At 22.6% G+C, this 27,239-nt stretch overlaps 10 protein-coding genes across 10 annotated transcripts; 4 read left to right on the forward strand and 6 right to left on the reverse strand.

The window, feature by feature from the left end:
• Positions 1–35: 35 nt before the first annotated feature.
• PVVCY_0501640 (mRNA-decapping enzyme subunit 1, putative) lies at positions 36–2,945 on the forward strand (the record flags this gene model as incomplete). Its single annotated transcript, XM_008627535.2, has 1 exon — positions 36–2,945. One exon carries the CDS (start codon positions 36–38, stop codon positions 2,943–2,945), a length of 2,910 nt encoding a protein of 969 aa, XP_008625757.2.
• A 425-nt stretch (positions 2,946–3,370) lies between these two features.
• Positions 3,371–4,259, reverse strand: PVVCY_0501650 (conserved Plasmodium protein, unknown function; the record flags this gene model as incomplete). Its single annotated transcript, XM_008627536.1, has 5 exons — positions 3,371–3,398; positions 3,503–3,637; positions 3,786–3,829; positions 3,913–3,969; positions 4,125–4,259. The coding sequence occupies 5 exons, from the start codon at positions 4,257–4,259 to the stop codon at positions 3,371–3,373; spliced, it is 399 nt and encodes a 132-aa protein (XP_008625758.1).
• Positions 4,260–5,217: 958 nt separating this feature from the next.
• On the forward strand, positions 5,218–7,479 carry PVVCY_0501660 (conserved Plasmodium protein, unknown function; the record flags this gene model as incomplete). The annotated part of the gene is made up of 1 exon (XM_008627537.1): positions 5,218–7,479. One exon carries the CDS (start codon positions 5,218–5,220, stop codon positions 7,477–7,479), a length of 2,262 nt encoding a protein of 753 aa, XP_008625759.1.
• Positions 7,480–7,640: 161 nt separating this feature from the next.
• PVVCY_0501670 (phosphatidylinositol N-acetylglucosaminyltransferase subunit A, putative) lies at positions 7,641–9,646 on the reverse strand (the record flags this gene model as incomplete). The annotated part of the gene is made up of 7 exons (XM_008627538.1): positions 7,641–7,692; positions 7,819–7,888; positions 8,014–8,101; positions 8,215–8,256; positions 8,343–9,092; positions 9,172–9,368; positions 9,487–9,646. 7 exons carry the CDS (start codon positions 9,644–9,646, stop codon positions 7,641–7,643), a joined length of 1,359 nt encoding a protein of 452 aa, XP_008625760.1.
• Positions 9,647–10,688: 1,042 nt separating this feature from the next.
• PVVCY_0501680 (DER1-like protein, putative) lies at positions 10,689–11,726 on the reverse strand (the record flags this gene model as incomplete). Its single annotated transcript, XM_008627539.1, has 3 exons — positions 10,689–10,888; positions 11,032–11,259; positions 11,369–11,726. The coding sequence occupies 3 exons, from the start codon at positions 11,724–11,726 to the stop codon at positions 10,689–10,691; spliced, it is 786 nt and encodes a 261-aa protein (XP_008625761.1).
• A 1,945-nt stretch (positions 11,727–13,671) lies between these two features.
• On the forward strand, positions 13,672–14,751 carry PVVCY_0501690 (conserved protein, unknown function; the record flags this gene model as incomplete). The annotated part of the gene is made up of 1 exon (XM_008627540.1): positions 13,672–14,751. The coding sequence occupies one exon, from the start codon at positions 13,672–13,674 to the stop codon at positions 14,749–14,751; it is 1,080 nt and encodes a 359-aa protein (XP_008625762.1).
• A 444-nt stretch (positions 14,752–15,195) lies between these two features.
• On the reverse strand, positions 15,196–16,524 carry PVVCY_0501700 (conserved Plasmodium protein, unknown function; the record flags this gene model as incomplete). Its single annotated transcript, XM_008627541.1, has 1 exon — positions 15,196–16,524. One exon carries the CDS (start codon positions 16,522–16,524, stop codon positions 15,196–15,198), a length of 1,329 nt encoding a protein of 442 aa, XP_008625763.1.
• A 956-nt stretch (positions 16,525–17,480) lies between these two features.
• On the reverse strand, positions 17,481–18,892 carry PVVCY_0501710 (leucine-rich repeat protein; the record flags this gene model as incomplete). Its single annotated transcript, XM_008627542.1, has 4 exons — positions 17,481–18,062; positions 18,237–18,336; positions 18,447–18,577; positions 18,773–18,892. 4 exons carry the CDS (start codon positions 18,890–18,892, stop codon positions 17,481–17,483), a joined length of 933 nt encoding a protein of 310 aa, XP_008625764.1.
• Positions 18,893–19,917: 1,025 nt separating this feature from the next.
• On the reverse strand, positions 19,918–24,390 carry PVVCY_0501720 (RNA polymerase II-associated protein 1, putative; the record flags this gene model as incomplete). Its single annotated transcript, XM_008627543.1, has 1 exon — positions 19,918–24,390. The coding sequence occupies one exon, from the start codon at positions 24,388–24,390 to the stop codon at positions 19,918–19,920; it is 4,473 nt and encodes a 1,490-aa protein (XP_008625765.1).
• Positions 24,391–25,322: 932 nt separating this feature from the next.
• On the forward strand, positions 25,323–26,747 carry PVVCY_0501730 (conserved Plasmodium protein, unknown function; the record flags this gene model as incomplete). Its single annotated transcript, XM_008627544.1, has 1 exon — positions 25,323–26,747. The coding sequence occupies one exon, from the start codon at positions 25,323–25,325 to the stop codon at positions 26,745–26,747; it is 1,425 nt and encodes a 474-aa protein (XP_008625766.1).
• Positions 26,748–27,239: the final 492 nt, after the last annotated feature.

Here is a 27,239-nt window from a genome sequence, read left to right on the forward strand (position 1 = left end):
AAAAAAAAAATAACATCCCCACAAATCACGGCAAAATGAAAAACGCTATGAGTCGTTATGATATGAACTGTTCATATAATTATAATGAACACAAGAGCAATAATAAGAGTGGGAAAAATAATATAACAACAGGAGATATGAATAATTACAAGGCTTATGATAGTGGAGGGGGATATAACAATAGTTCGGCTTATATCCATGGAAGTATGATAAATAATAATAACTATCATTACTCATATAATTTAAAACATAATAAAAATTCTTATATCTATGATTATAATTCTTATTCCTCAAGGAAAATTCACGAATATAAAGACAAACATAAAGGACAGACAAATGGAATTAACAGCAAAAGTGTTAATAATAATGATATCAATAATAGTGGCACTAATGAAGCTACTCAAAAATTAAATGACGGTATATCTAAAACAATTAAAGAAATTGGTAATAGCGTACAAAAGGAGGATAAGAAGAAAGATGGAACAATTTCAAATAAAGACGAGAATAAAAATGTATCATCAGGAATAATACCTGATAATATAAGTATGAATAATTTAGAAAATAAAAAGAAAGATGAAAATATAAGTGAAGAGATGAGTTTACTTCGAGAAAAAATATGTTTTAAAATGCTTAAAAGTATAGATACATATATAACTGAAATAATTATGAAATCCTGTTTTGTAACAGTATATAAAATGAATGAAAATGAATTAAAATGGAAAAGAGCAGATATAGAAGGTTTTCTTTATATTGTAAAAAGGTCTTTAAAACCTTTTTATAGATTAATTATAACAAATAAAAAAAATGAAAATCATTTATTAGAAGATATTAATAGTAATATGAATTTATCAACAGATCAAAATTATATTTTTTATAAAATTTTAAATGAAGAAAATAAATCAAAAAGTATATATAGTTTATGGTTTTATAGTACAGAAGAAAAAGAAAAAATATATTCTGTTTTAAAAAATATAGTTGGTAATATATCTAAAGAGCAAAAAGGAAAAAAAAATAAACAATCATATACTAATTCAGAACAATATATTTCGACTACTAATGAGGATAATGCAATGACGAGTGTTTCAAGAAATAATATTGCTAATTATAATAAAAGTGTTAATTTTATTTTATCAAAAGGTGATAATAATACAATTACTAATGCAGAAAATGGATCAGAAGGAAATGAGCCACGTACTAATGATAATGACATATTGCTTGCTCCTAACTCTGAAATACCGAGTATAGATAACTTAAAAAATATAAATAATTGGTATGATGATAATAGTATAAATAAAGAAACAATGAAAAGTATAGAACATCAATTTCATTCAATAGGTAGTGTAAATTTATTAGATGATCAAATAACAAACATAAATGCGAGCAATACTGAAATGGATGGTAATAATAGTAAAAGTTATGGGCTTGTTAAAAAAGAATCTATACATAAAAATAATGAAATAAATAAAAAAAATAAAAATGTAGGATCTTATACACATGATAATAATAGTATAAATGGAAATGAACATTTTATGGATATGCTAATTCGACCAATGAAAAATCAAAATATGGATTATGGGCACCCTCTTGATGTTAGTAATAATGAAAGTAGTGATAGTATCTTAAGTACTGATAAAAGTAAAATATGTGAAAATTATAATAATGTAAAAATGACATCACATCAAAATATGCAAGAATATAATGATAAAGCAGGTCGTAAATTATTATATCTTATTAAAGGTCTTTCAAATGAAGAGAAAAAAGATGAGGTGGAAAAAAAATACTCTCACGATATACATTATGATAAACAAATTGTAGGAAATCATAATGGGGTATCTAAAATGAAAAATAGTTTATCTGATGATAAAACAAATTTATTTCCAAAAGAAATTACTGGAAAAACAGGTGGAGAAGCTATTATGAATTTGTTAGGATTAAATAAAAATAATGATCAAAAAGAAGAGAGAGATGATATATCGATGTTAGACATGGGTAGAAATATCAGGATGGTTGATAATGAACTTGTGAGAATTGGAGAGAAGGATAATAATAATAACATTGATGAAGATGATAATGATGAAATAAAAAGTGTAAGAGATAGAAAAAAAATGAGTAAAAATGGAAAAAATAGTAATAGCAATAATAGTGCAAGTATATGTCACTTTAATGAAAATGAAATACATGAAAGAGATATTTTAATAAATAATATGATGAAAAATGGGAATTTAAATAATTCTTATAATAATATTAATATGAAAAAATTAAGTTATCAAAAAAAAGAATCACTAGAAATGCATGAACAAAATAAAGAGTACATGCTAAATAATGACCATCCTTACAATAATAATAATAATAAGAACATGTATGCTTATTATAAAAATATGTATAACGATAATGAATGTAATAATAAAAAATTAGACAATAATGAATCGATTGAAAATAATTATTATAATAAAGATATAAATATATTATGTAATAATAATCAAGATGAAAAAGCTATGACAGATGCATTGTTAGATATTATGAAATTGGCATCAAATAAAGCTATTAATGATCAACAAAAATCGAATTTTAAAAATAATGAATCACATAATGTAAATAATACAAATAAACCTATACATAATAATTATATAAATTCCTATGATGTTTTGTTAAAAATGCAAAACTCAATAGAAAATGAAGAGAATATGGCAAATTCGATTGGAAACCGAATACCAAATACTAATTCATATGCATATAACAACAATTTAATGAACAAGCATGAAAATAAACAATATAATAGTAAACATGAAAATTATGGTGACCATAATAATATAGAAAATTTTAAAAATAAAAATATAATTTTAAACAAAAATACTGTATATAATGTAATTAAAGAAACATTACAATCTGAAGAATTTATGAGCCTTATATGGAAAAATTTATTGAAAAACGCTAAATTTCAATAATAATTTATTTTTAAATACTATAAAATATTTATATTATTATATATGTTTTTAGCATATATCTATTCATTTATCAAAAGAATTCAAGGATAACTATGATTATGTATACTTATGTGTGTTTTTTTTTTAAGTAGATATAAAGGAATATTTGCTTTTATTACATTTTTAATTTTTTTTTTTTTTATGGGATGTAGTATATATTTATATACCTATATTCGTGCTTGTTTTTTTATTGTTTTATTAACAATGCCCATCATTTAATTAGTAACACTAATTAATGTGTACATTTTAAAATATTGTATTTAATGCAATATATGGAATAACGGACAGTATATACGGCATAAATATAATCTGAATAAAAAATAATAAGTGATAAAGACAAGGGGTGGGTTTTGATTATAAACTCATGATTAATACTAAAAATGTATTTATCTGCTATCCTCGTCTTCAAGAAACCTAAATTGAAAATAATACAAAAGTTGAAATATATGTTTATATAAACCATTTTATAGTTCTTAAAATGTGATAAATGTGTGTATATATTTTTTTTTTGTGGATACATATCACTATCTTGGTCGACATAACTTTTTTTAGGGCCCCCTTCTTGAAGAATACTTTGTAAATTTAATCTATAACTTCTTCTCGTAATATTATTTTGTGGTACTAATTTTGTGTTCACATTTTTGGTTTTTCCTCTTGTAGATATTAGGGTAATATATAATGTATGTATAGTAGATATATTTTATTTTTTTTTAAATTAACTAGTATAAAAAATGAGCATTCCAACAGGCATTGCTACCATTTATGTGAATGCTAAGAAATAAATGTAAAATAAATCCTTACCCCTCATCTTTGAAATTCTCCCCTTCTGATTCGGATGTATATTTCTATGTTAAAAAATGTATTTTTTTTTTTTGTTTTTTTTTTGTTTTTTCATAAAATGGTAGAATAAGAATGTGATTGTAAATACCTCATTTAGTGTTGTTATTTTTGTCCATCTTTCAAACAGGTTTTCGTCGTCTTTTTCCTGAAATACACCAATTTTTAAGAACAAAATAATGTCAAGCATAGGATATATATATATATATATATATATATATATATCGAAATATGAAAGCACACATACACTTTTGCTCTAACATGTGTATATGCAATGCAAATGTTGTACTAATGAATTCGAACCTTAACCCATTTTATGATATATTTATTTTTTCTGTTTTTTTGAAATTTATATTTATGTATAGCTCTTTTATTGCTGAAATGTAAATTCCAAGCTTTTTGTTTTAATTCAATATCATTGTTTATAAAATCGTCCATTTGTTTTTTTTATTATTTTTTATGTAAAATTTGCAAAGTTGTTTTTTCATTAAAATTTTTTTAAATAAAATATGGTCTACTATTTAAGTTATAAATAAATAGTAATAAAGACAAAACTGTTTATACAATTTGTATTTTAATGTAAACTAATCGAATAAAATATTTAACTAATGTTATATGTATTACTAAAATTTAGAATATATGATACAACATTACATTTTTAAATTAACACAAAAACAAAATTGAATAAATGCGACATCGCGAAAGTTGGCAAATGAAACTAAAATAATAATATTTGAGCTTTTGAAATTTTTTTTTTTTTTTTTTCTGTGTGTATAAAAAAGAACGAAAAAAAGTTGTATAGTATAGGATATGCACTATTGTATTCTCCCTCTTCTTAATATATTTTACGGTTTCCGAATCCTTCTAATTTTACCCCGTTGTTTTTTTTCCATTTTTTACCATAAAAAATAAAATAAAATAAATATAACAAAATAAAACATAATAAAATAGAGTAGCATATATAATATTTCCACTTATTTTAATTCACACTTTAAGGGAATGTGAAAAATCAAAGTTATACGGATATATATATTTTTTTATATTTGTTACATTATTCCATTTGTGGTTTGTTTTAAATGAATAAACTTTTATATTTAAAAATAAATCCTATAAATTTTGTTTGATTATTTTACAAATTTAATGTGATGTTATAATTACTATATAGTTATTTATGTTTCTTCGAATTTTATTTTAATAAATAATTATGAAAAAGGGGTGATGAAGTAAATATGTGAAAAGAAAAAGGATAAAAATAAAAACTACTAAAAAATAAAATAGAGAAAGTACGTAAAATATATAGTATATATAAATGGTTAATGCTAGTACAATGTGCAAAAGGATTATATAATGACTTAAAGAAAAATAAGAAAGGGATATAAAAACAAAATAATGTAAAATGATATCATTTGGAAGAAGACAAATTATAGAGAGAAATTGTAATATAAAGAAAACGAAATTTAATAGTTGCTTTTTATTGAGCTATCGTAAATATAGCATAAAGGGTGGAGGTAAAGTTAATGGTGGAGCCACAGAATTTAATAAGGAAACGTTTGAAAACAAATGGAAAAAAATAATTAAAAAGGATTATGTAAATAGAATAACAAATATTTTTGAAAACAATAATACAAATGAGATAAAAAAAAACAGTTTCTATTTTATCCTAGGACCAAAAGGTGTTGGGAAAAAATTTTTTATCGAAAAATCGAAGGAGATATTTTTAAATCGTGAAATTCAAGATGAAGAAAAAAAATCAACTACTATAAAAAGGAATAAATATAATGAAGGGAATGTAGGATCTCGAACTGAAGGATATATGAGAAAAGTAAATGTAGACGGAATGAACAAGGTCAGGAAACAAAATATATTTTTTGAATATGATTTTAAATTGAAATGTGAAAATAATGTGATACCATTTTCGATGGTAATTTATAACTTGGAAAATTTTTTAAGACATGAATTATTAAAAGTAATGAATAATGATATAGAAAATAATAATATAAAACTAGAAGATATATATAATGAGATTATGAATACAAATTACAATGATATAATAAGCTTAACAAACATTAAAGACTTTTTTAAAGACATTATAAATAATAAAAATATTGAGATAGATATGTATGACTATTTGAGTGATACTGATAAAACTACAATAGAGAATTATATAAAGTTGATAGAAACAAATAAATTTAGTTACAACCATTTTAAATCCTTTTTAAATATACTACTAAAAAGATTAAACCCAAATGTATTTTGTTCGTTTTTCAACGAGTTTAGTTCCTTTTTATATTTTTTTAAGCTTATTGCACAATATGAAGAACAATTATATTATTCAAAAAATTCCCAAAATATTATCACACATTATTCAAGTAGCGGATTGTATATTTATAAATATTTTTTACCATTAATTAAGTTATTAAAAAATAAATATGGCTATAATTTTTTTTTCATTTTTTATAATTTTAATTTGTTATTCATTGGCCCACAACCTTCTCAAAATTTTCAATTCTTTTATAATTTCATGGACGAGAATTTAAGAAAATATAATATACCGGTTCTTGCTCATTCTATAAAAAACTTGGAAATGATGAAGACCATTTTTTTATACAACAATTATGTTAATAATTTATTTTATCAATCATCTCTAAACCATGATAGCAATAAAACCATTTCAAACTCACCAAATATGAAAGAGATAAATTATTCAGAAATAAGCAATACCATATCTTCTGATAAAATAGCTAGCTCTAGTAATAATACAAAACATTATAATGATGAATTGAAGGAAATACAGAAAAGAATTTGTATGAACGAGTCAGAAAATTATGAACTGATTAAAAATAATATAATAGAGATAGAAAATATGTCCTATGATATTATTAAATTTATTTTGGTACCAAATTTTGTAAATAAAGAAGAAATATGTAAATGTATTTATGAAATAATTGGGGGTAATATAGGATTAATAAAACTAGTGTGTAAAGGATTAGATGATTTAAATAGTGAATTTAATGAAAAAAAAATATGGGAAGAAATTGAAAAAGACAAAAAAGATAACATTACTTATGATATGGATGAAGAACCAGATATAGGTCGAGACAATACAATTGAAGAAATTATTGCTTATAAAAAAATAGAAAAGCAATATAATTTTTTAAAAAATATTCACCAAAATGTTTTGCATACCTTTATTTTAGATTTTGAACAAAAAATTATTAACTTTTTTTCTTTACCACATATTGAGAAAATGAAAGAAAATAATTCTTATCAAGTAGATGAAAAAAATAATACTACCACTACAAAGAAATGCAACAAAGACAATTCTGAAAAAAGGGGACTAAGTTATGTTGAATTTCATTTTACAATTTTTGAAGTAATAAGATATTTTATAAAAAAAAAGAAAGTATTTTGTAAAAATATTTTAAAATTAAATAATCCAGTCCTTTTAGGACTAATAGATGTCAATATAATTCATTATAATTACACAAACAAATATCTTGAGCTTACTAATAAGTTTTATGAAGTTTTATTATTAAATTATATAAATTTTAGATATAATCAATTTCCTTTAAAATTTAAAGCACAATATAATATCAATTATGTTTTAAATTACAATACTATAAAACATGAATATAATTTATTGGAAACGCAAACATAATGAAAGTATGAAATATGCATTACATCAATGTGCATATATAAGTTAGCAAAAAGGTCATGCTATGTCTGTAGCATACTTATGCTATTAAATTGTTTTTTTTTTTTTCGTATTTTTATGTTTTTCTTTTATTTTTTTGGTTATTTTATGTTAAGAGTGTATAATTATTCGTCTTCAATCAGATGTGGGAAACTAATAGCCTCTTCTATATTTTTTCTAAAAATGTTAATAAAACAGTTAAAAAAATGAAAATTAAAAAACTCATACAATATAACATTATATTGTGAGCATATTAGAAAGGTAAAATGAACAGATAAGTTGCTTAATTTTTTTGTATCTTACCTGGGGACTATCCACTCCAATATTTTGCAATAAATATGGCTCACCATGATCAAAAAAATGCAAATTTTACCTTAACAAAGGAAAGAAAAATAAAAAATGATTTAAATTTGCGAGAGTATTATGGAAGGACAGCGAAATAAATGTGCTTCCAATTTTTTTCAAATATATATTATGTGCCTATTTTTAATTCCATACTAAAAAAGGTATTATTATTGTACATCGTTTGTATCCTATTTAATAGAGTCTCATTTGAGTAAGGCAAAACAGTCATATAAACTTTTTCCTGAAATTGGAAAATCAATTTTGTTTTCATATGTTCAGATGTAAAACTAACACAACATTTAAATGACAAATTTAGCATTGATGGGGTTATAAATTTTATGTCTTTGAGCGTACTGTTTTTTCGGCGACTTTTTTCCAGGAGTACATTTTAGAAAGCTGAAATTGAGGGGGCAAAATGAAAAAACATTTAAGAGGAAAACATGCGTAATGAGAGAGTTTTACATGATGATTTGATAACTTACTCTATCATGAAATAAATTTACATCAACATCTTTAAGCTTATCCAATGCTTGGTCAATTGCTTTAGATAAATCGATAGGATCTGGTTTTGCTAAAATTATCATATCAGGAGGTAAGACCTCAGCAGTACCTCCTACATTAGTTGATACAACAAGTAAACCAGAACTTGCTGCTTCGATTATAGCTATACAAAAGGCTTCAGTTAAAGAAGCATTTAGAAATATATGACCAGTTTGTAAAATATTTTGAACTTCTTCTTGTTTTATTTTTCCTAATAAAATAACTGAATTATGTAATCGATGTTTTTCTCTCATTTCTTCAAGTATTATTCTTTTGGGTCCATCACCACCAATTATAAAATTTATAAAAGGATATTTTTGGAGTACTAAAGGAATGACTTTGGCAATTAAAGTAACGCCTTTTCTATATGTTAATCTACTTATTATTATTATATTTATTTTGGGGGGTGCTGGCCGTTTATTTATACAAGGAACAAATTTCGTACTATCAATTGCATTACTTATTACTGAAGCTTTATAAGGATTTACTTGAGTACGCAAAATAAAATTTTCTCTATTAGCATGTGAAACACATATAGAATGATCTACATCGTGTATACAATGCCTTAATAATTTATTTAAATGTAAGCATCCACTTTCTGAAAAAGAGTAGAGAGAATGATCTGTGTATACAGTTTTTACGCCTAAGGTCTTGGCATGTAATATAAATTGTTGAGTTAGTGGTGATCCAGCCTGAAAAATATGGACATACATATGTGCATATTATAAATATGAAAATAGAACAACCATATAAGACAGTATATTAATATACCTGATGGCCATGAACAATGTCAACCTTTTCTCTAAATATTATATTTCTGCACAAAGGCAGCACCCCTATGAAATTTGGAAAAGTGACAGCATCTGTCAATATTTGTAAAGGTAGATAATACACTTTGATTCCATTCCCCATCCATCTGACTCCATGTCTATTGCCATAACAATGTGTAACTACGATAACTTTAAACCCTTTAAAAGAAAAAAAAAAATTAAATATTTTCATAAGCATGCGTAAAATGTGAATGTATAATAAGTATGTAATATTTTTTGTTTGTTTGAGTTTTGGAAAATATTTTATTTGATTAACCTCTTTTTATCAATTCTTTCGATAGCTCAAATATATGAATTTCTATTCCTCCCATGTTAGGGTAAAAAAAGTCACAAACCATGCAAATGCAACATTTTCTTTCCTTTTTATAAATTAGTTTTTCCCCCCCTTTTGTTTCATCATTGTTTTCGAATTCCATAATTAGACTTTTAAAGTCTGCCTTTTATTATATTATGTCTTCATTTATTCGTTATATAATTTACACCTTTTTTTAATATGAACAAACTAACCTAATTTATATATTTATACATGGTAATATTTTTTATTGATAAGACAAAAAAAATGTGTAGGAAAGAGTACCAAAATATACACTTAAATGTTATTACAATATTTTTTTAACATAAGATTATAATTGGGAAAATGAAGCAAAGAACAAACAAATTATAGTTTTTGCGATAAGGTATATATTTAATATATTAAAAAATTTTTATTCATAATTTTTTATTCATTTTTTTCCCACTTTTTTATTTTATTATTAATATTGGAAAATGCAAAAGAGAATATGTTAGAGTGGGAAAAAAATAATAAAAATTGTATGCATACTTATGATTATTTAGTTATATAAAATGAGTGCCCATTCCTATGGTTTTATTTTTACTAAAAAGAGTATTACGCTTAAAAGGAAAAGAACAAAACTAAAAAGTACTTTAAAGTAGAAAAATTTTTCTTTGCTTTTCTTTCCTTACAAATTTATAAGGTTAAAAATTTTATCTTAATTGGTATATCGTGTGTATATATATTTTTCAAGGTCCAAAAGTACACAAATGTGCATATGCGTTCTTCAAAAAATGGTACCACATAAAAAAAAAATTAAAAATAAAAAATAATTAATAATTATCATTCCCAAAAAAAATTCTTTAAGATGAAAAGTAAATTATGTACTTTAAAAATTAAATTAAACAAATAATTAAGAGAAAAAATATAAAAAAAAATACTTAGTGTAAATATAAGAGAAATTGAAACAGTGTAATTATTATAAAACATAGGCTTATGTTCAGTAGTATTTATATATCAATAAAATTAATAATGAAATAAAATAGAAAAAAATAATAGGTAATAATATTAGGTTGTTCAAATATTTATATGGGCATATGCCAAGTTAAAATTACAAACTAATACATCGGTAGTTAATTATTGGTAGGAAATATAACATCAATATTTTGGTGGTGTTTAAGAGAAATTCAATTGCCACCTAATCGCATACCCCTTCCAATGAAAACTCTTCTTGACCCCATATTGGTTGTTGGTGGTTGATTATTTGTATGTCCATAACCATATCTGGTGTAACTATTTCTTGCTCCGTTATTTATTGTGAAATTTCCTAGCTTGGTCATTATTTTTTCGAATATCTTGGGAGTCTTTTCCACGAGATTAGGTCCCCCTATAGCCATAAAAAATGGTATGAAAATGAATAAGTTCAAAAAATGATAAATAAAAGGTATGCACTAATGCATATGGTTTGTAAAAAATTTAATAAAATTGATACATCACAATTAAACTTTTTTAAAAAATTTTTTAATATACCTTCTCTTGGAAGAATCTCCCTTAAAAAATAATAAAAATGGCCTGATAAAAGTCCCATAATATCGCTCCATAATGATTGCCCCATTATTAGGTGTAAAAATATTAAGGCAAATGGTAATTGGTAGCCTTTAACTGTAAAGAAATAAATCGAGACATGACTCCATGCTTCTCTTCGAGACCAATAATAGATTATTGCAAATAGCAGAGAGTTTCCTAAAAATGGATAACCTGCAAAATGAAGGAAAATTATGTTAATTATATGTGTATGTATATGTAGTGGTATATTATTGTGGTTAATTATAGGATGGGTGTAATTTCTTTTAATGTGAGGACTTACCCCTTGGCCAGTAGAACAGGATACTTATTATTGATAGAAAGACACAATGAATAGTTATAAAATATAAATAGGAGCCGGGCATGGAAAACATTTCATTTTTTTCCAAAGATGATGAGAATTGAGCAAACAAGGACATAAAAAATACCCAAGAAAGTGAGAAATTTCCCACATAAAAAAAGTTAAAAAAAATTCTCCATATTTGATATTTATTATATATTAAATTCCAATCTAATAATATGTGTACTACATTTAATAAATTACATGTTATTAATAATGTAACAAAAAAAATTATTAATATCATATATTTTGTCACATTTGGCAAGTTGTTGTACCAAACTTCTGGTCCTGATACATCCATTCTTTTCTAAAAATTCATGTAAATTTATTCTGTAAATAAGGGTATAAAATGAAACAAAACATAAAATAATAATAATTGGTTTTTATCTTCTATCTCTATAAATATGTGTTATATTCAAACTCCTCAAATGGATGTAACTTATAGATGTTTCTTGATTTTTTGAAATTTATATACTCCTATTTTTTTTTTACTTTTAATTAATTGGTCCCCAATTATTATATTCTTTTGCATTCCGTATTTAGTTCTCATTAAATTCCAACACATTTATTTACTTGGACATGAGCCAAGTTTTTTTTACTTATTTTTTATTCTATAATATATTATGTTATATCATAGTACTTAAAATATTCATTTATATAAACTATTCCATATACAGAATTTTTTTTTTTTAAAAATCCATTAATCATTCATATTATTTACATATTTTGGTAAATATAATTAAAAAGGTATTTAAAAAAAAATGTAAAAACAAAAAATATAATTTTTTTGTAAAAAAAATATTTATAGAATAATTTTCAATTACAATAGGTAATGGAAATTTCCTGAACATTTTTGTATATAAAACTTATTAACATTTCTTATTGGAATATTTAGAAAAAAAAAATATATTCATAATGTTAAGCCGTGCATTTTTCAGATATTATCCATATATTTTATATACTTTTTGTTGGTTTTCTATTAATATTAAAATAAGTTGGTATATTTAAGGCGGAGCATTTATATAATATTTCTCATTTTATTTTTATTTATTTTTTCTTATTATTTGATATTTTTAACTTAATATACTGCGCACGCATAGTGGCAAATAATAAATATAAATTCCGACAATTATTTTATTATGCTACATATTTTGGTAATTTTTATTTTTCGTTACGAGCCCAATAATTTTTCATAAGTTTACCTTAATAAGTATCAATTTTTTATTCCTATTTTTATGAGAATATAAAATTAATTATAGGTTATATATAAATATATTTGAAGTATTTTAACATGGGGTAATTTGTGAAAATTATAATTAAAGCTATATGCTTATATAGTGTTATTTTTTTTCTATTTTGTTTTTGGTAAATTCAATATAATAAATATGATGGAATGGAAAGGTCTCATAAGCCTTTTTTACAATTAAAAATTATAAATATCTCTAAATAAACCAAATTTATTTGAGATACCATTTTTTTATACCCTCTTTATATATTTATAAAACCATTATATTATATACACTCACTTAAAAATTCTTTTCAAAGTTTGAAGAGAGAAAATGTGTTTTATATAGCGTACACCTTCAAACACAAAAACAAAAATACAATTACATAACTATGCATATATAATATCAGGTGGTGATAGTTATCCCCTACACATGAATAATAATAATAATTAAAATGAAATATTATAGATATAATATTATCGAATATATTTTCTAAAACTTAATTGTTTTTATTCGATATTCTTTCTATTGTTTTATTTATTCTTTTTTCAATCTATAATTGCAACAGTTGGATAAAACATATTGGTTATATGTTTGAATTCCAAAAGTTTGTTATAATTTGTTTTATTTGCATATAAATATATATGATAAATATTTGTATATTCATTTGAAATGTAAAATGAAAAAATAATCATAATTTTCCTTAAATTTTAATTCATAACCATACAAATTATGAAATACTGGTGTAGAATGTTAAGTAGCTAGCCATTTCGTGTTTACATAACACGTCCATTATTTGTGTGTACTCAGAATATTATATTAGTATATTTTTTTTGTTTTCTAAATTATAATTAAATAAATGTGCATATAGTTTTGCCCTTTTAATGTGCTTTTGAGATGATGAGCACTTGATGGGAATTGTAACAAATGTTATGAACATCTCTCGAAAATAATTCAATGTGTCGTTTCATTTAAGTGATAAAATATTTATACAAAAAAAAATATTAACAAGATAGAAATATGATACGATTTAAGAATAGAATAACAGGAGGAAGTATGTTTTTCCGAAGCATACCATTTTTATCGAATAATATAATGCATTTTCATCATTTGAATAAAGAAAAAAGTATTAATAATATATATACAAAAAAGAAGATAACAAAAAAACGAGAAAAATTATTATGTAATGTAAAACCATTTATAAATGATAAATGTGATGTTTCAGAAAATAATGTAATAGCATATTATTTAGGTAAAAATTTTAATTTACAAAATTTAAAGAATTTATATGAAAATGTAGGAGCACAAGTTATATATAAAGAGCCATATTTATATGTAGAAAGTTGTGAATATTTTAATCAGCAAAATAGTTCAATTGTTATATTTAAAAATGGTTGTATAGTATTTTGGAATATGAATAAAAAAAATATAATTTTTTTTTTAAATTTTAGTAAAATTCATTTAAATATAAGCGATGGAAATACATTAGTAGACACCTACGATTTTGAAGAACTTGAAGTTCAAAATGTTAATAATAAAAGTTATGTAAACAATTCTATTATTTATTTAACACAAAATAATTATCGATGCACTGATAAAATATCATTTTCATTTGGATTATTAAGTGCAGTGAGATTAAATAATTTGGAAAAAAAAATTGAAAATAAATTATTATTAGAAAATAATAATATAGAAAATTTAAAACAAAAAATAAGATCAAGTAATTTAGACTTATTGTCTAAACAATTATTTTATTCAAAAACTACTTTACATAATCTAAGATATGAATTAAATATTGAACAAGATATATTAGATGTTCCTGAACCTTTATGGGAATATGAATATCAAAAAAAATTATTTTTAAATTTATTAAATATATTTGATATTAAACAAAGAGTTGATTTATTAAATCATAGATTAACATGGACCTTTGATTATTTAAATTCATTTTTAGATTACGTTAATCAAAAACATTCTTCACGACTTGAAAGAATTATTATAATTATAATAGGCTTAGAATTGATACTTGGAATTATGCAAATGGCTCAAACAGTTGGTTTACAAGTTAAAGCTAAAAGTTATAATAACATATCAAAATAAATCATTTTATAAAAAATGCGAAAAAAAAAAATAAGGGAACTCCTTCAGAATCATCGGCAACTTTTATGATGACACGGAAGGAACTAACCATTAAATTATTTTATTGAGTTATAAAAAACAGAATACACAAAAAAAAATGTTTGTCATACTATTTTGTTTGAATATTTTCATTATCGCCAAGTTTGATTTTAGGAAAATTATTTTATCCTATTTTCAAATATATTTTTTTGTTTATTTATTTTTTTCATAAATTAGGAATTATAAACTCCGATATTTGTTTTCTTTAAATTTTAGGAATTGTTAATTAATTAAATAATTAACATTTTTTAATAACTTTGTTTACACCCTTATAATTAAATCACTTTAAATCATTACACTTAATAAGAATGACAAATTTTATTATTTCATTTTTTTAAATGTCTATATCATTACTTTAGTATGGGGTTATTGTCTATATTGATTGTTTTTATTTTTTTTTGTAAAATCATATTGAATATTCCAAGAAGGAAGTATTGTATTAATAGAGCAATCATCAGGAAGATGTGGAGGGAATCCCATTGGATATTTTATGTTTCTATCAACAAATACATTATTTATATCTTTTTGTTCATATGTTGGATCATCATATACAAAATCAACATTTTTTTTTCTATAAATATATTTTAATGCATATTCTCTTATTGCCTGATTTACACTTTCTTCATCAATTATGAGAACATCTTCTTCTGCTTCTTCTTGTTCGTTAGGATTGTTATTTGCATTGTTGTTATTGGTCTGTTCTTTTATATCATAATTGATTTTATCTAAATTTTCTTCAGATGCATTATTTTTTTCATTTATATTCTCAGCATTTCTTATTTTATTGTAATTATTATTGTTTGAGTTATCTTTTGCTGTTTCCATTTCTTGTGTCTCGCCAAGTTTATCATTACTGGCTAGTAAGCTAGAATTTTCCTCATTTTTTTCGTCACTGTTTGGATCATCTAATTGTATAGTATCATTTACTAGGTTTTCTTTTTCATTTTGTATACTATTATCATCAGTATTTAATTTAGTATCTTTAGAAGGGTCTTCTATTTTTTCACTATCCTCTTGTTGTTTTTCTTCATTATCTTTTTTTGAAAAAAAACTGGAAATTGTTTTAAATAAACCACCAGATTTTTCCTCTTCTTTGGTTTGTGTCTCTTCAGAGTTTTTCTCCATTTCATTTTCTTTACTTTGATCATTTTTGGTGTTTTCTGCATTTCCTACATTTTCTTCACTTGCTGATTGTGTATTTTTTGAAATGCTTTCGACATTTTCAGGTTGTATAAGATTGTCAATATTTGGAGAATTTTGAGATCCTTCATTTTTTTGATCAAAAGAATCTGCTTTGAAAATATAATTTGATTCATCATTTGGATGACTAAATGAATCGTCAATTGTTTCTTTTTTTTCAATTTCTTGAGAAGTTGTATTAGGAACCTGATTAGGGATGTTATTTTGATTGTCTTGGTTTTTTTGATTAAAATCAGGTTTATCGCTATTTGTTTTTGCATTTGTTTTTTTTTGAATTTTTTTAGAACTTAATAAAATTTTAAGTGTTTCATTTTGTATTATATCAATTAATAAGGTTGTTATTTTATGATCATATTTTTTAACATTAAATTTTTTTAACAAATTTTCAATTTCATTTTCCATGTGTGGGATTATGTCATAATATTCACTGATTAATTTTTCATTGATACCTGATGATTTGTTTTTATTATATGTTTCCTTTTTTGTTATTTTCATTTTATTCAGCCAATAAATTGTTTTATATATTTCATCATATGGCCCTAAATACTATATGCATTTACATTATGTATAACATAAATTTTAATAATAGGCTAATAAGGCATATTATGCCATATTATTTCAGTTTTTCATTATTTTACATTTTAATAAATGAAATTAGGCTTTATTTGTTTCCATAAAAATTAGTAAAAAAAAAATAAATTATATACATAAATATGTAATAAAATATATACGTTATATGCAAATTTTCTTCTTCATGCTTGATTAATTTATGAAATATTTTTCGTCACAGGAATATTTAGGTGAAAAAATTGTAAACAAATTTATCACCACTCAAAAATGTATAGACATAAAAAATATAAAATATTAAATTGTGAGGAAAAAATATGTTATGTCATAATAAATAATATGTTAAAACGGAAAAATGATATAAAAAATATATTTTTAAAATATAATTTGTTATTATTTTCTTTTTTTTTAATGTATAAGTTTTTAAGCTTGGTATACATTGATGGTAATTCCAAGCATTGTTGAAATTACGAAAAGTGCGGAAAATTTTCTTTCCTAGAATTTATATGTTATATAACAAGATAAAAAAAGTAAAAAAAAAAAGTAAAATGAAGTATTAAATAATTTATATAACAAATTTTTGTTGGGTTACAAAAAATATGTAGTAATAATGTATATTTAAAAATAACATAATAATAGTACATGTGTACGTATAAACTTAAGAGAGAGAAATATATTCACTATAAATGTAATATACGTATTTTTATATGTATAATACATATATATATATATATGCGTGAACAGACTTTAAGTTTTCTTTAACATGTACGCAATTCACAAAAAAGCATTCCTCCTAGTATGCAATTTCTTCATTTTTAGAAAAACTATATAAGTAATTTTTTCAATTTTTTTCTTTCAACATATGTAATATTATACATAGTTGATTATTTATTCTTTAATAGATTAATTGGGGATACCATGAGAGCATCCAATTGCTGTATTTGTGGTAGGATTGATATAATTTGTTCTCTATATGTGTCTTTTAAACTTTCTTGTATTTCATTTTTTTCTAGGTATAATGTTTTTAAATTTTCATTACTTTTTAATTTGATAACCATATCTAAACTTTTAATATTATTATTATTCAACCATAATTCTTCTAAATGTTTTAATTCAGAACATATTAATATATTTTCTATTTCATTATATGCTAAATCTAAAACTTTAAGATATTTTAGTTCTTTGATCTGATCATTTATATCATTTAATTTGTTATAACTTAAATATAACTCATTTAGTGATAAAACATTATTAATAGATTTTTCATTCCAGCTTGTTAGTCTGTTATGTTGTAAACTTAATTTTTTTAATTTTGGTAATTCTGGTAATTCGAGTTGTTCTATTTTATTCTTACCCAACCATAATTCTTCTAAATTTTTCAAATTCTCTATATTTTCAATTTTACGTATTTTATTATATCCTAATTCTAATAGTCTCAGATTTTTGCAGTTCTCCAGGTTTTCAATCTGGGGGGGAAAGAGTAACACATGGGAAAATCAAATGTGGAATATGTAAAAAGCAGGTTAAGTTTAATTTGAATTTACTTTTATTCATTCATTCATTTTGTATAAATATAAACACTGCTACATAGTTAATTCATAAGATATAATAGTTTCTTGATGCATATGCATATTTTTTACCTTTGATATTTTATTGCTAGACAAATATAATTCTTCTAAATTTACTAGTGCCTCTAAATTTTCAATAACTTTAATTTTGTTAAATGAAAGATCTAGGACTCTACAAAAGGTACAAAAAATATATGGATATAATATATGATATGGAAAATAATTAAAAATAGTAGCATGATCAATAATATTGTATTATTGAGAGAAATAAAAATGTATTACTTTAAATTTATTAGCATCGATATGTTTTCAATTTTTTTAATAGAATTCTCATATAATTCGAGGTGTTCCAATTCTATATTGTTTTCCAAATTTTCGATTTTTTCAATGCAGTTCGAAATTAATTGAAGTGTCTTCAGTTTGTAAATCCGATTGAAGGTGATAAAAAATGGACATACATGTGTTATCATTTTGTAAAATACATGAAAACATAAAATATATTGCATAAATATATCTCCAATACATGGTATAGAGAAATATTATAAACAAATAAAGACACTAAACGATTTGTAGAGAAAAATAAAAATATTATGAATGTAGAGACTTACCATTAACTTTTTGCATTTCTCAATATTTTCTATTTTTCTAATTCTCGAATACTGATGAGAAATAATCGTTTCATTTTCATCAAACGTAGATATTTCCCCAAGCACATTATATGTAGCCATCTTTTGTATTCCGAATGTTTTAATTATCCCCTATATTTTAGCTATCATGCCCAAGCATATATATAAAAAATATAAATAAACTAATATATGTATTATATATTTTTTATATTAATAAGCATCAAAATTTATAGTAGCTTTTTACATTTGGGTATCAAGTATGAATTATAGGATAACTTGGTGTTATTATTTTTTTCCCACTTTTTTCTGTAAATCATCAATTTAAATGATATTAAAATTTAATTTTTTTTTTAACACTGAAATGGGAATAGATATATTAAGAATATATCCTACAAATATGCATATGTTATATAATATATATATTAATATATATTAATTTAGTTTCCCCTCCTTTACGTTTGTGAAATAGGCGTTCATATTTTTTTTTTTTCATCACCTTATAATTTCAATTATATAAATTCATTAAGAAATTTTTTCAAAATTTTATCAACTTTATATAACATTTTTTTCGTATCATTTTAATTTAATAAAATATGAATAATTTTGATAAAATGTATAAATAAATTAAAATTTTTTGCAAGATCAATGTTAAGCTATGGAAATGTAGAAAGTTATGTACATAATATAATAACGGGATGGGCACAGAAATGTGGAAATCATTTGAAAATTAAGAGAGGGTGTGTTGAGATAAAAAATAAATTAATATAATATATAAAAATAACTTACACTATATTAAGAAAAGTTTATGCATATTTATATGATACATAAAATGTTATGTAAATTTTGATTCACTATTTTAGCTTTATATTCTTTTTCAATACACGAATAACAAATTTTATTAAAAATGTCAAATGAGCAGAATAGCTCTTAGATTAGTTTTTTAGTTTATCAACATGCAGATAGGTATACATACATAAACAAATAATTATGTTTGGATGCACACTATTCAAATTTCTATAAATATAAAAAATGAAGACAAGGTAAATTATTATATTCAATATAATAAATAAAGTAATATTATTCAAATAATGTACATTATATATGTGTTTGTGAATCTTCTGTCTCTATTAGTGATTCTTTTGTTTGTTGTGAATTTGTTTTTTAACAAAAAAGAGAAAATATAAGAAACTAGGATCGGAATATTCAGTTAGTAAATTTTTAAAATATTCTTCCAAGTTTTGTTGTAAAATAAAATTATCATAAGAATTATATATAAATGAAAAAATCGAGGGAAAAAATTTGGTTAAGTCGATAATATAATTATTTTGTTTCAATCCATAATATGTGGATATTGTATATATTATATAATGCTGATTATCAAAAAAATGAATAAATATATTTTTCCCTAAAATTTTCAATATATCATAATCGTTAAAAAATATATTTCTGCATTCTTGTGGAAAGGATACAGTAGAAAAAAAAAATAATATTGATAAAAGTAATGGGTTAAAAAAATATCCTAATTTAAAAGATTCGATGATTTTTTCAAAAACTGTTTGTGAAAGAGCACAGCTGATATTGAGTCGCTTTAGTCGAGTACACGATTTGATATTTTGTTTATTTTTTTCGAACTGATTTAATATATCTTCATCTTGTCCAAAAGAACTTTTTCCATTATCCCCATTTTGTTTTGATTCTTTTTTCCTTTCCATTTTATTCTGAAGAAAAGAAAAAACAATATTTTCTATGCTCTTTTTATATTCCAATTCTTCATCAAAAAATGTGGTTTCACCCCTTAAAGTATCAACGTCACAAGGCATATTATTAAATATATATATTTCAGCTATAGACACAAAATAGTTATATATATTTATGTGTTCATTCATATATTCTCCAATTTGTTTATGATTATTAACAAGAAATATTTGAATGTAAAACTTAAAAAATGTAGATGTATCCATATGTTTTACTAAAAAATTTAAAACATTTTTATTTAAAAATAAAATTAGTACTTTTCTAATTATTATTTCTTCCATTTTGGTTATATCATTTAATGACTTATTAGATTCTCTAAACATATTTTTTAGTAACAATAAAAATATATTTTTTTTGCTATTATATATTGATAAACTTTCTTTTATATATTTTTGTAAAAATAGGATAACATATACCGCATTAACATTTTTTATATATTCATCTTTGTTCTCATCATTTGAACATGTATCCCTTTGATGTGTGTCTACATTTTGAAAAGAAGTTGAAATAGCTTCCTCTCCATAGATAGGTAATGTGTCTCTCTTTATATTGTCATTGATTGAGATGCTTGGCTGTTTCGTAATTTCCTTCAAAGAAAAATAACTAAGAGGAACGGAGGAACAAAATACAAGCGAATAAAAAATAATATCCATGTTGTCATCCCTTAAAATAGTGTCACATTTTTGGTTATTTTTAAGTTGATTTTGATTAGTATTCATACTTGAAGCATTTTTTTCCTTATAAATCTTCATATTAAAAAGTTTGTATAAATTATAAAACAAATATGATAGGGGTAGAAACACATTGTTCGAATCTAAAACATTTTCAACTTTGAATATGTCTATTTTAAAAAGTTTTAACACATTTTGATTTAATTGAGAGAATAACTCAATAAGCGGATTTATTTCGTCGTAAATATTATTGGCATTAATTATATCATCACTATTTTGTATTTCTTCATTCATATAACTTATCTCTAAAATTATTTTTAAAATGCTGTTTAATAGCTGTATAAATATGACAAAAAAAAAATGAGGATCCAAATTTTGTTCATAAATAATGAAATTGAACATAGAAGGGCACTCCTTTGTTTTGTTAAATATATTCTTAATTATGTTGTCTTCGTTTTTGTTATCATTTCTTTTTACATCATCTCTATACCAATCTAGTAACCAGCTAAGGTTTCCTGTAAATGTATGCCCAATCCGTTGAAGCAATTTCATAAGATCGTATATTTGCTCGGTATGTATACATTGTTCTATATTTATACATTTTTTTCTAATACAGTTAAATACTGTGTATATATAATTAAGGCATTGATTTATTAATATCAAATCATTTAAATAATTAAAGCCTAATTTATTTTGTTCTTTAATATTATTAGGGTATGAAAAAGAATTGTTTGTATATATATATTCATATGATTTTTCTTTTTTGTCTACATTATTAATTTGAATTTCTAACGTTTTAATAACTTTAGAAGTATATAAAAGTCCTGATAAATCCATATCATCACATATCAAGTTATAAGTAGAAATATATAAATATACTTGAGTTAAAAACTTTTTACAAATTATATCATTTTTAATATTTATTTTATGAATTTTATTAACAATATCATGAAAATATTCAACTGATTCTTTATACAAATTACAAGTTAGTAAAATTCTAAATACTTTTAATGTTTCTGTGGAAATAAATATATAAGAATGCCTCATTGAAGTGTTAGTGTTTTTTTCCATATTATCATTTATACTTTCAAGATTCAAACTAAATGGCAAAGTTCTATAAAAAATTAAAAATGATAGCACATCGAAATTTTGTAAAAAATCTTTATCATAGTTATATATAATTATATATCTTATTAAAGTAATTATATTATAAACAAAATTAAGATCAGAAGAGTTAATTGTTTGATTTGTATTTGAACATTCTTTTTTTATTCTTTCGTTGTATAAACAGCTACCTACAATTTTTGATTCACATATTTTTTCTAAATTTTTTACAAGATCTTTATTTTTTAATATATTTATTTTATGCTTATATTTAATTAATAACCCTATTAAAAGACACACACAACTATTTTCTACTTCGACAACAGCAAAATTATTTTTCAAAATATTACTTATATTATTTATAAGTTTTATAATTTCGATATCTTCATTATCATTTGTCTTTTTATATGATTTTATTATATCTAAATTTATTTTTATTAATTTACTTGGATCGCTAGCACTTTCATTAACATTTTTAAGGTAGCATAAAATTTTATCATAAATTATACTATTTTCATCATTCTTTTCATATTTTTTTTTCGTTGTATTTTTTATAATTATTTTATCTACTTTCTCTTCTTCATTTTTTATTTCATTTTCTTTGCACTTATTTAAAAAAATTGTAACATCATCATCCCTCGGATTGTTAATATTATTTGCTTGATTTGGATCAGAGGTATTATCATCTTTATGATCTATCGAATTTTTCAAGGTGTTCGAATTATTATTTTCTAAGGGAAAATCTGAGATAGAACAATTTTGTCCTTTTTTGTTTGAATAAAAAAATATATTATAACTTTCATCAAAAAAAATGTTATCACTAAACATATCGTAATATGAGAAAAATTCATAATCTATAGAATATTTAAATTTATTAATTTTGTTTTCTTCTGTTCCATCAAATATTATTTTATCTTTTATTATGTATGTATTATTTGGAAATAAGTAGCTAGCCATAGCATGAAGACAATTAAATTGTATATTATTATTACTATAATAATTAAATAAAAATAACAATTTTGAAAATATATTCAAATCATTATTTAAATAGTTTACAAATCTATTAAATGTAAAGGCGTAAGAATATTTGTTTTTTACTTGATAATTATTTATTATATTACTATCTAAAAGTACATCATTTAATTCGGTAACTTTTAAATACATATTTATAAATATATGTCTCATAATTTTTAATGCTATACATACTTGATTTGGATATGAACTTTGACATAAAAACAAAAGCTCAGGCAATGTGTATCCACTATTTAATGGTTCTTCATTATGATGATAAAGTCCATCAAAATTGTCAAATATTTTTTTTCTTTCTTTTTCGTTATATAGACTTTCATTTATTTGTATTCTTAGTCTACCTAAAAAATCAAATCTGATTTCATGTAATTTTATTTCTTTTATATTTTTTATTTCTCTAATTTCTGTGTTATCTATTGGATTAGTCCATTGTAATTTCGCTAGTTCGTTTTTGTTCATTTTAAAAATTACATCATATCTTTTTGTATCATTATTTTTGTAGAAAGCATTGTGATGGTTATTATGTGTTTTTTTTTCTAAGTCTGTTTTTTCTACATTTATATCCTTTTTATGGTTATCATTATATTTTATGTTTGGAATTGTTTTGTTGGCAAAATTATAATTTTGCTTGTTCTCATGTTCACTATTTTTGCTATTCTCATAATTATGGAGTGAAATATTATTATTGTATATTTTGCTCAAGTCTAACTTTTCATTCTTATTATTTTTTTGTAAATTTAATATACTCCTATGAAGAGCTGGGGGGAAACTTACATTACAATTTTTTAATATACTATTATATTCCTTTTCTATTTTTTCATTCACAATTTTTGAGGATTCATCAGTAAGATTAAAATTATGATCCATATTTTTGGCATCATTATTGAAGTGTTCTTTTTGTTGATTATTTTCATTTTCCTCATCACTTGAACTTTCATCATATTTTTCTACGATATCAAATTTACACTGATTAACTATAAAATCGTTTACTCTTTCTTTTCGAAGTTTATCCTGTAAATTGTCTTCCTTATTATGGGCCATTTTTATGTATCCAAATTGAGATAGTAATAAATAAACAAATGAATAAATAAAACGTATGTTTTATGACTTCTTATACAACATGAAAAAAATAATTATCATATAGCTCAATTATTTATATATCTTCATATTTGGATTGTTTCATATATATAACATATAAAAATCATAGTATATACATATTTTATATACATCCTATCAACTCCATTTTTCTTTTGTTAATTTTGTACAGTAGTAAGATTGTTTCAGTGAAGCTCATGCACGAAAAGGAAAAATAAATTTTAGCTTTTTTAAAAAAAATAAAATAATACCAAAATAGAAAAATATCAAAATACTATGCAAACATCTTAAATGTTAAAAAATATAAATAAAAATAATGCGGTGCTAATTATACAAAAATAAAATAAACCGTGGTAAAAATTATGGGTAATAAAATGAAATAAATAATTGGGAGAGACTAGTATTTCAACATAAATATAATTCGAAAATTTTTACTAAAAATAAATAAAATTTTTTTTTTACATAACTTTCTTATGATAAAGTGTATACACTAATGAATTATTTATAAGGTGATCCTTATAATTTAATATAATTTTCTTGATAATGTAGCTTTATTGTCCTTACACAATTTCAATTAATTGGTACAATTGGTATAATTGGGTATATTTTGGATTATTTTTTTTATTTCATTATTTTTAACTTGCTATGTAGTGGAAGTTTATGCCTATGAGAAAAGGAGTATGGATACATGGGGGTACGTGATGACGTGGTTTACCCCATTTTGAGAGAATTGATTAGAATGATTTTTTTTCCATCCTTTTTTCTAAAATTTTATTATTTATCAAGTTATTAACACTATAATAAGAATGTTTATGTGTGGGATGCTATTCAGGGGGGGAAAAGCCAAAAAATTATACCCCCAAAATATAGGGCGTTGGATGTATGCACCTTTTGTAACATGTACAACAAATGATAATATAATATTAAAAAGAAATTATGAGGAAATAAAAAATTTAAAGGCACAAGAATTGCGTAAATTAAGCGAAAACTGTTGTATAAAAAAAATAAGTGATGTAATTATATGGAGTGAAATATGTAGAAATGCAATTAAAAAAAGTGATGAATTTAAACATTTTGACGCATTATTATTGTTATCATGTTTTGATAAGATGAATTTATTAGACAAAAGTTTATATACACATTTTTCAGATATATTCATAAAACATATAAATAACTTTGAACCTAGACATTTAATATTATTAATAAATTTATATTGTAAAGTTAATATATTTCCACGTATTTTATTTATAGAAGTTTTTCACGCGATCATACGTTATTCACCTAAATTATATCCAAATGAATATGTTGATATTTTTGAGTGTTTTGCAAAATATGAAATAGCTAATAAAGACTTGATAAGTACATTGTGTAAGTCTATAATAAAAAATATCAATCTTTTTGGTTACACAGATTTATGCTCTATTGTTGGGTCATTAAGATCTCTAAAAATAAATGATGATGTATTTTTTTATTGTATTGACGAAAAACAATTAAAAGAATTAAAAATGTCAACTTGCCAAGAATTATTTGATTATATAAATAAAATAAAATTATTAAAATATAGTTGGGAATTATACGAAAAAGATTTAATAAAAGAATTTTTAAATAGAATAAATGATTTTAAAAATGGAAGTGATATAAATCAATTACATGATCCATTTATTTGTTTAAATTATTTAATTTCAAAAAATATAATTTCTAATAACTTTTTATTAACTTTAAGTATGTGGTGTGCTAACCAAGTTTATCAATATCCATCAAGATCGGCTAAGAGACCTTTATCTTATCAACTTATAAAATTATATCAGATTATGAAAGAACATAATGTAGAAAATTTTGATTTTATAGAAAAAGCAATTCATAAATTTGTTATTAGTAGAGGAGGTCTTGCTACTAATCGTGAAAAAATAATTAAGCCAGTTTCTTATCAAAAAGGAAGGAAATATATATTTACTCCTGACCCATTAAATGCGGATTCTGAGGATACAAACAAATATATAAACTCATCTAATGAAACAGAAAACAACTCAAATGAAAATGAACAATTAGCATATTCTAATATGTACCAAAGAAATGATAACGATTTTGATTCTATGGAAGCAGATTCATACAACGAAAATGTAAATGAACATATCAAATATAATTCTAATATACTAACACAAAAACAGAGATTGATTAATCTAAGTTTGGAGAAAAAAACTGAAAATAAAAAAGAAACATATTCTAATTCTCGGCATTGTAATTTTAAATTACGCCAAAGACCTAAAAGAATAAAAAATCAACCCATATCGGATCAAACATAACCACAAATAGTGCATGAAAAAATAAAAGGATTGTTTAGTAAGACGATCATAAAAAATGCATGTAGCTAGCCACTGTATGGCGAAAATCTTTTTTATATTGCAGAATTTAATATGGGGAAAAAATTATTCCAATTTTTTTCTTTCCAAATTTGGTAGTATGCATTTTTATGAGCCAATTTCATTGCATGTAAATCATAGGGATGAGGGTCTATTCAGATAGTTTTATGCACATACCCCATTGTTTTACTTTATTTTGTTCCCTTATTTTTTTTATTTTTTTGGGATGCATATGTAATAAAGATAACTTCATTATTATTTTTATTACATGTTTTACTTTTTAAAAAACTTAAAAACAATATTAAATATTGATTTTGTTCTTAATTGTTCACATTAATTATTTATCCATATATATAATTAATTAAAAAAAAAAAAAAAAAAAACGTATACAAGTAAAAAATATGTATATATAAGCATGTCTATTAATTTAATTTC

This window comes from Plasmodium vinckei, assembly GCF_900681995.1.
Source record: "Plasmodium vinckei vinckei genome assembly, chromosome: PVVCY_05".
NCBI lineage: Eukaryota > Apicomplexa > Aconoidasida > Haemosporida > Plasmodiidae > Plasmodium > Plasmodium vinckei.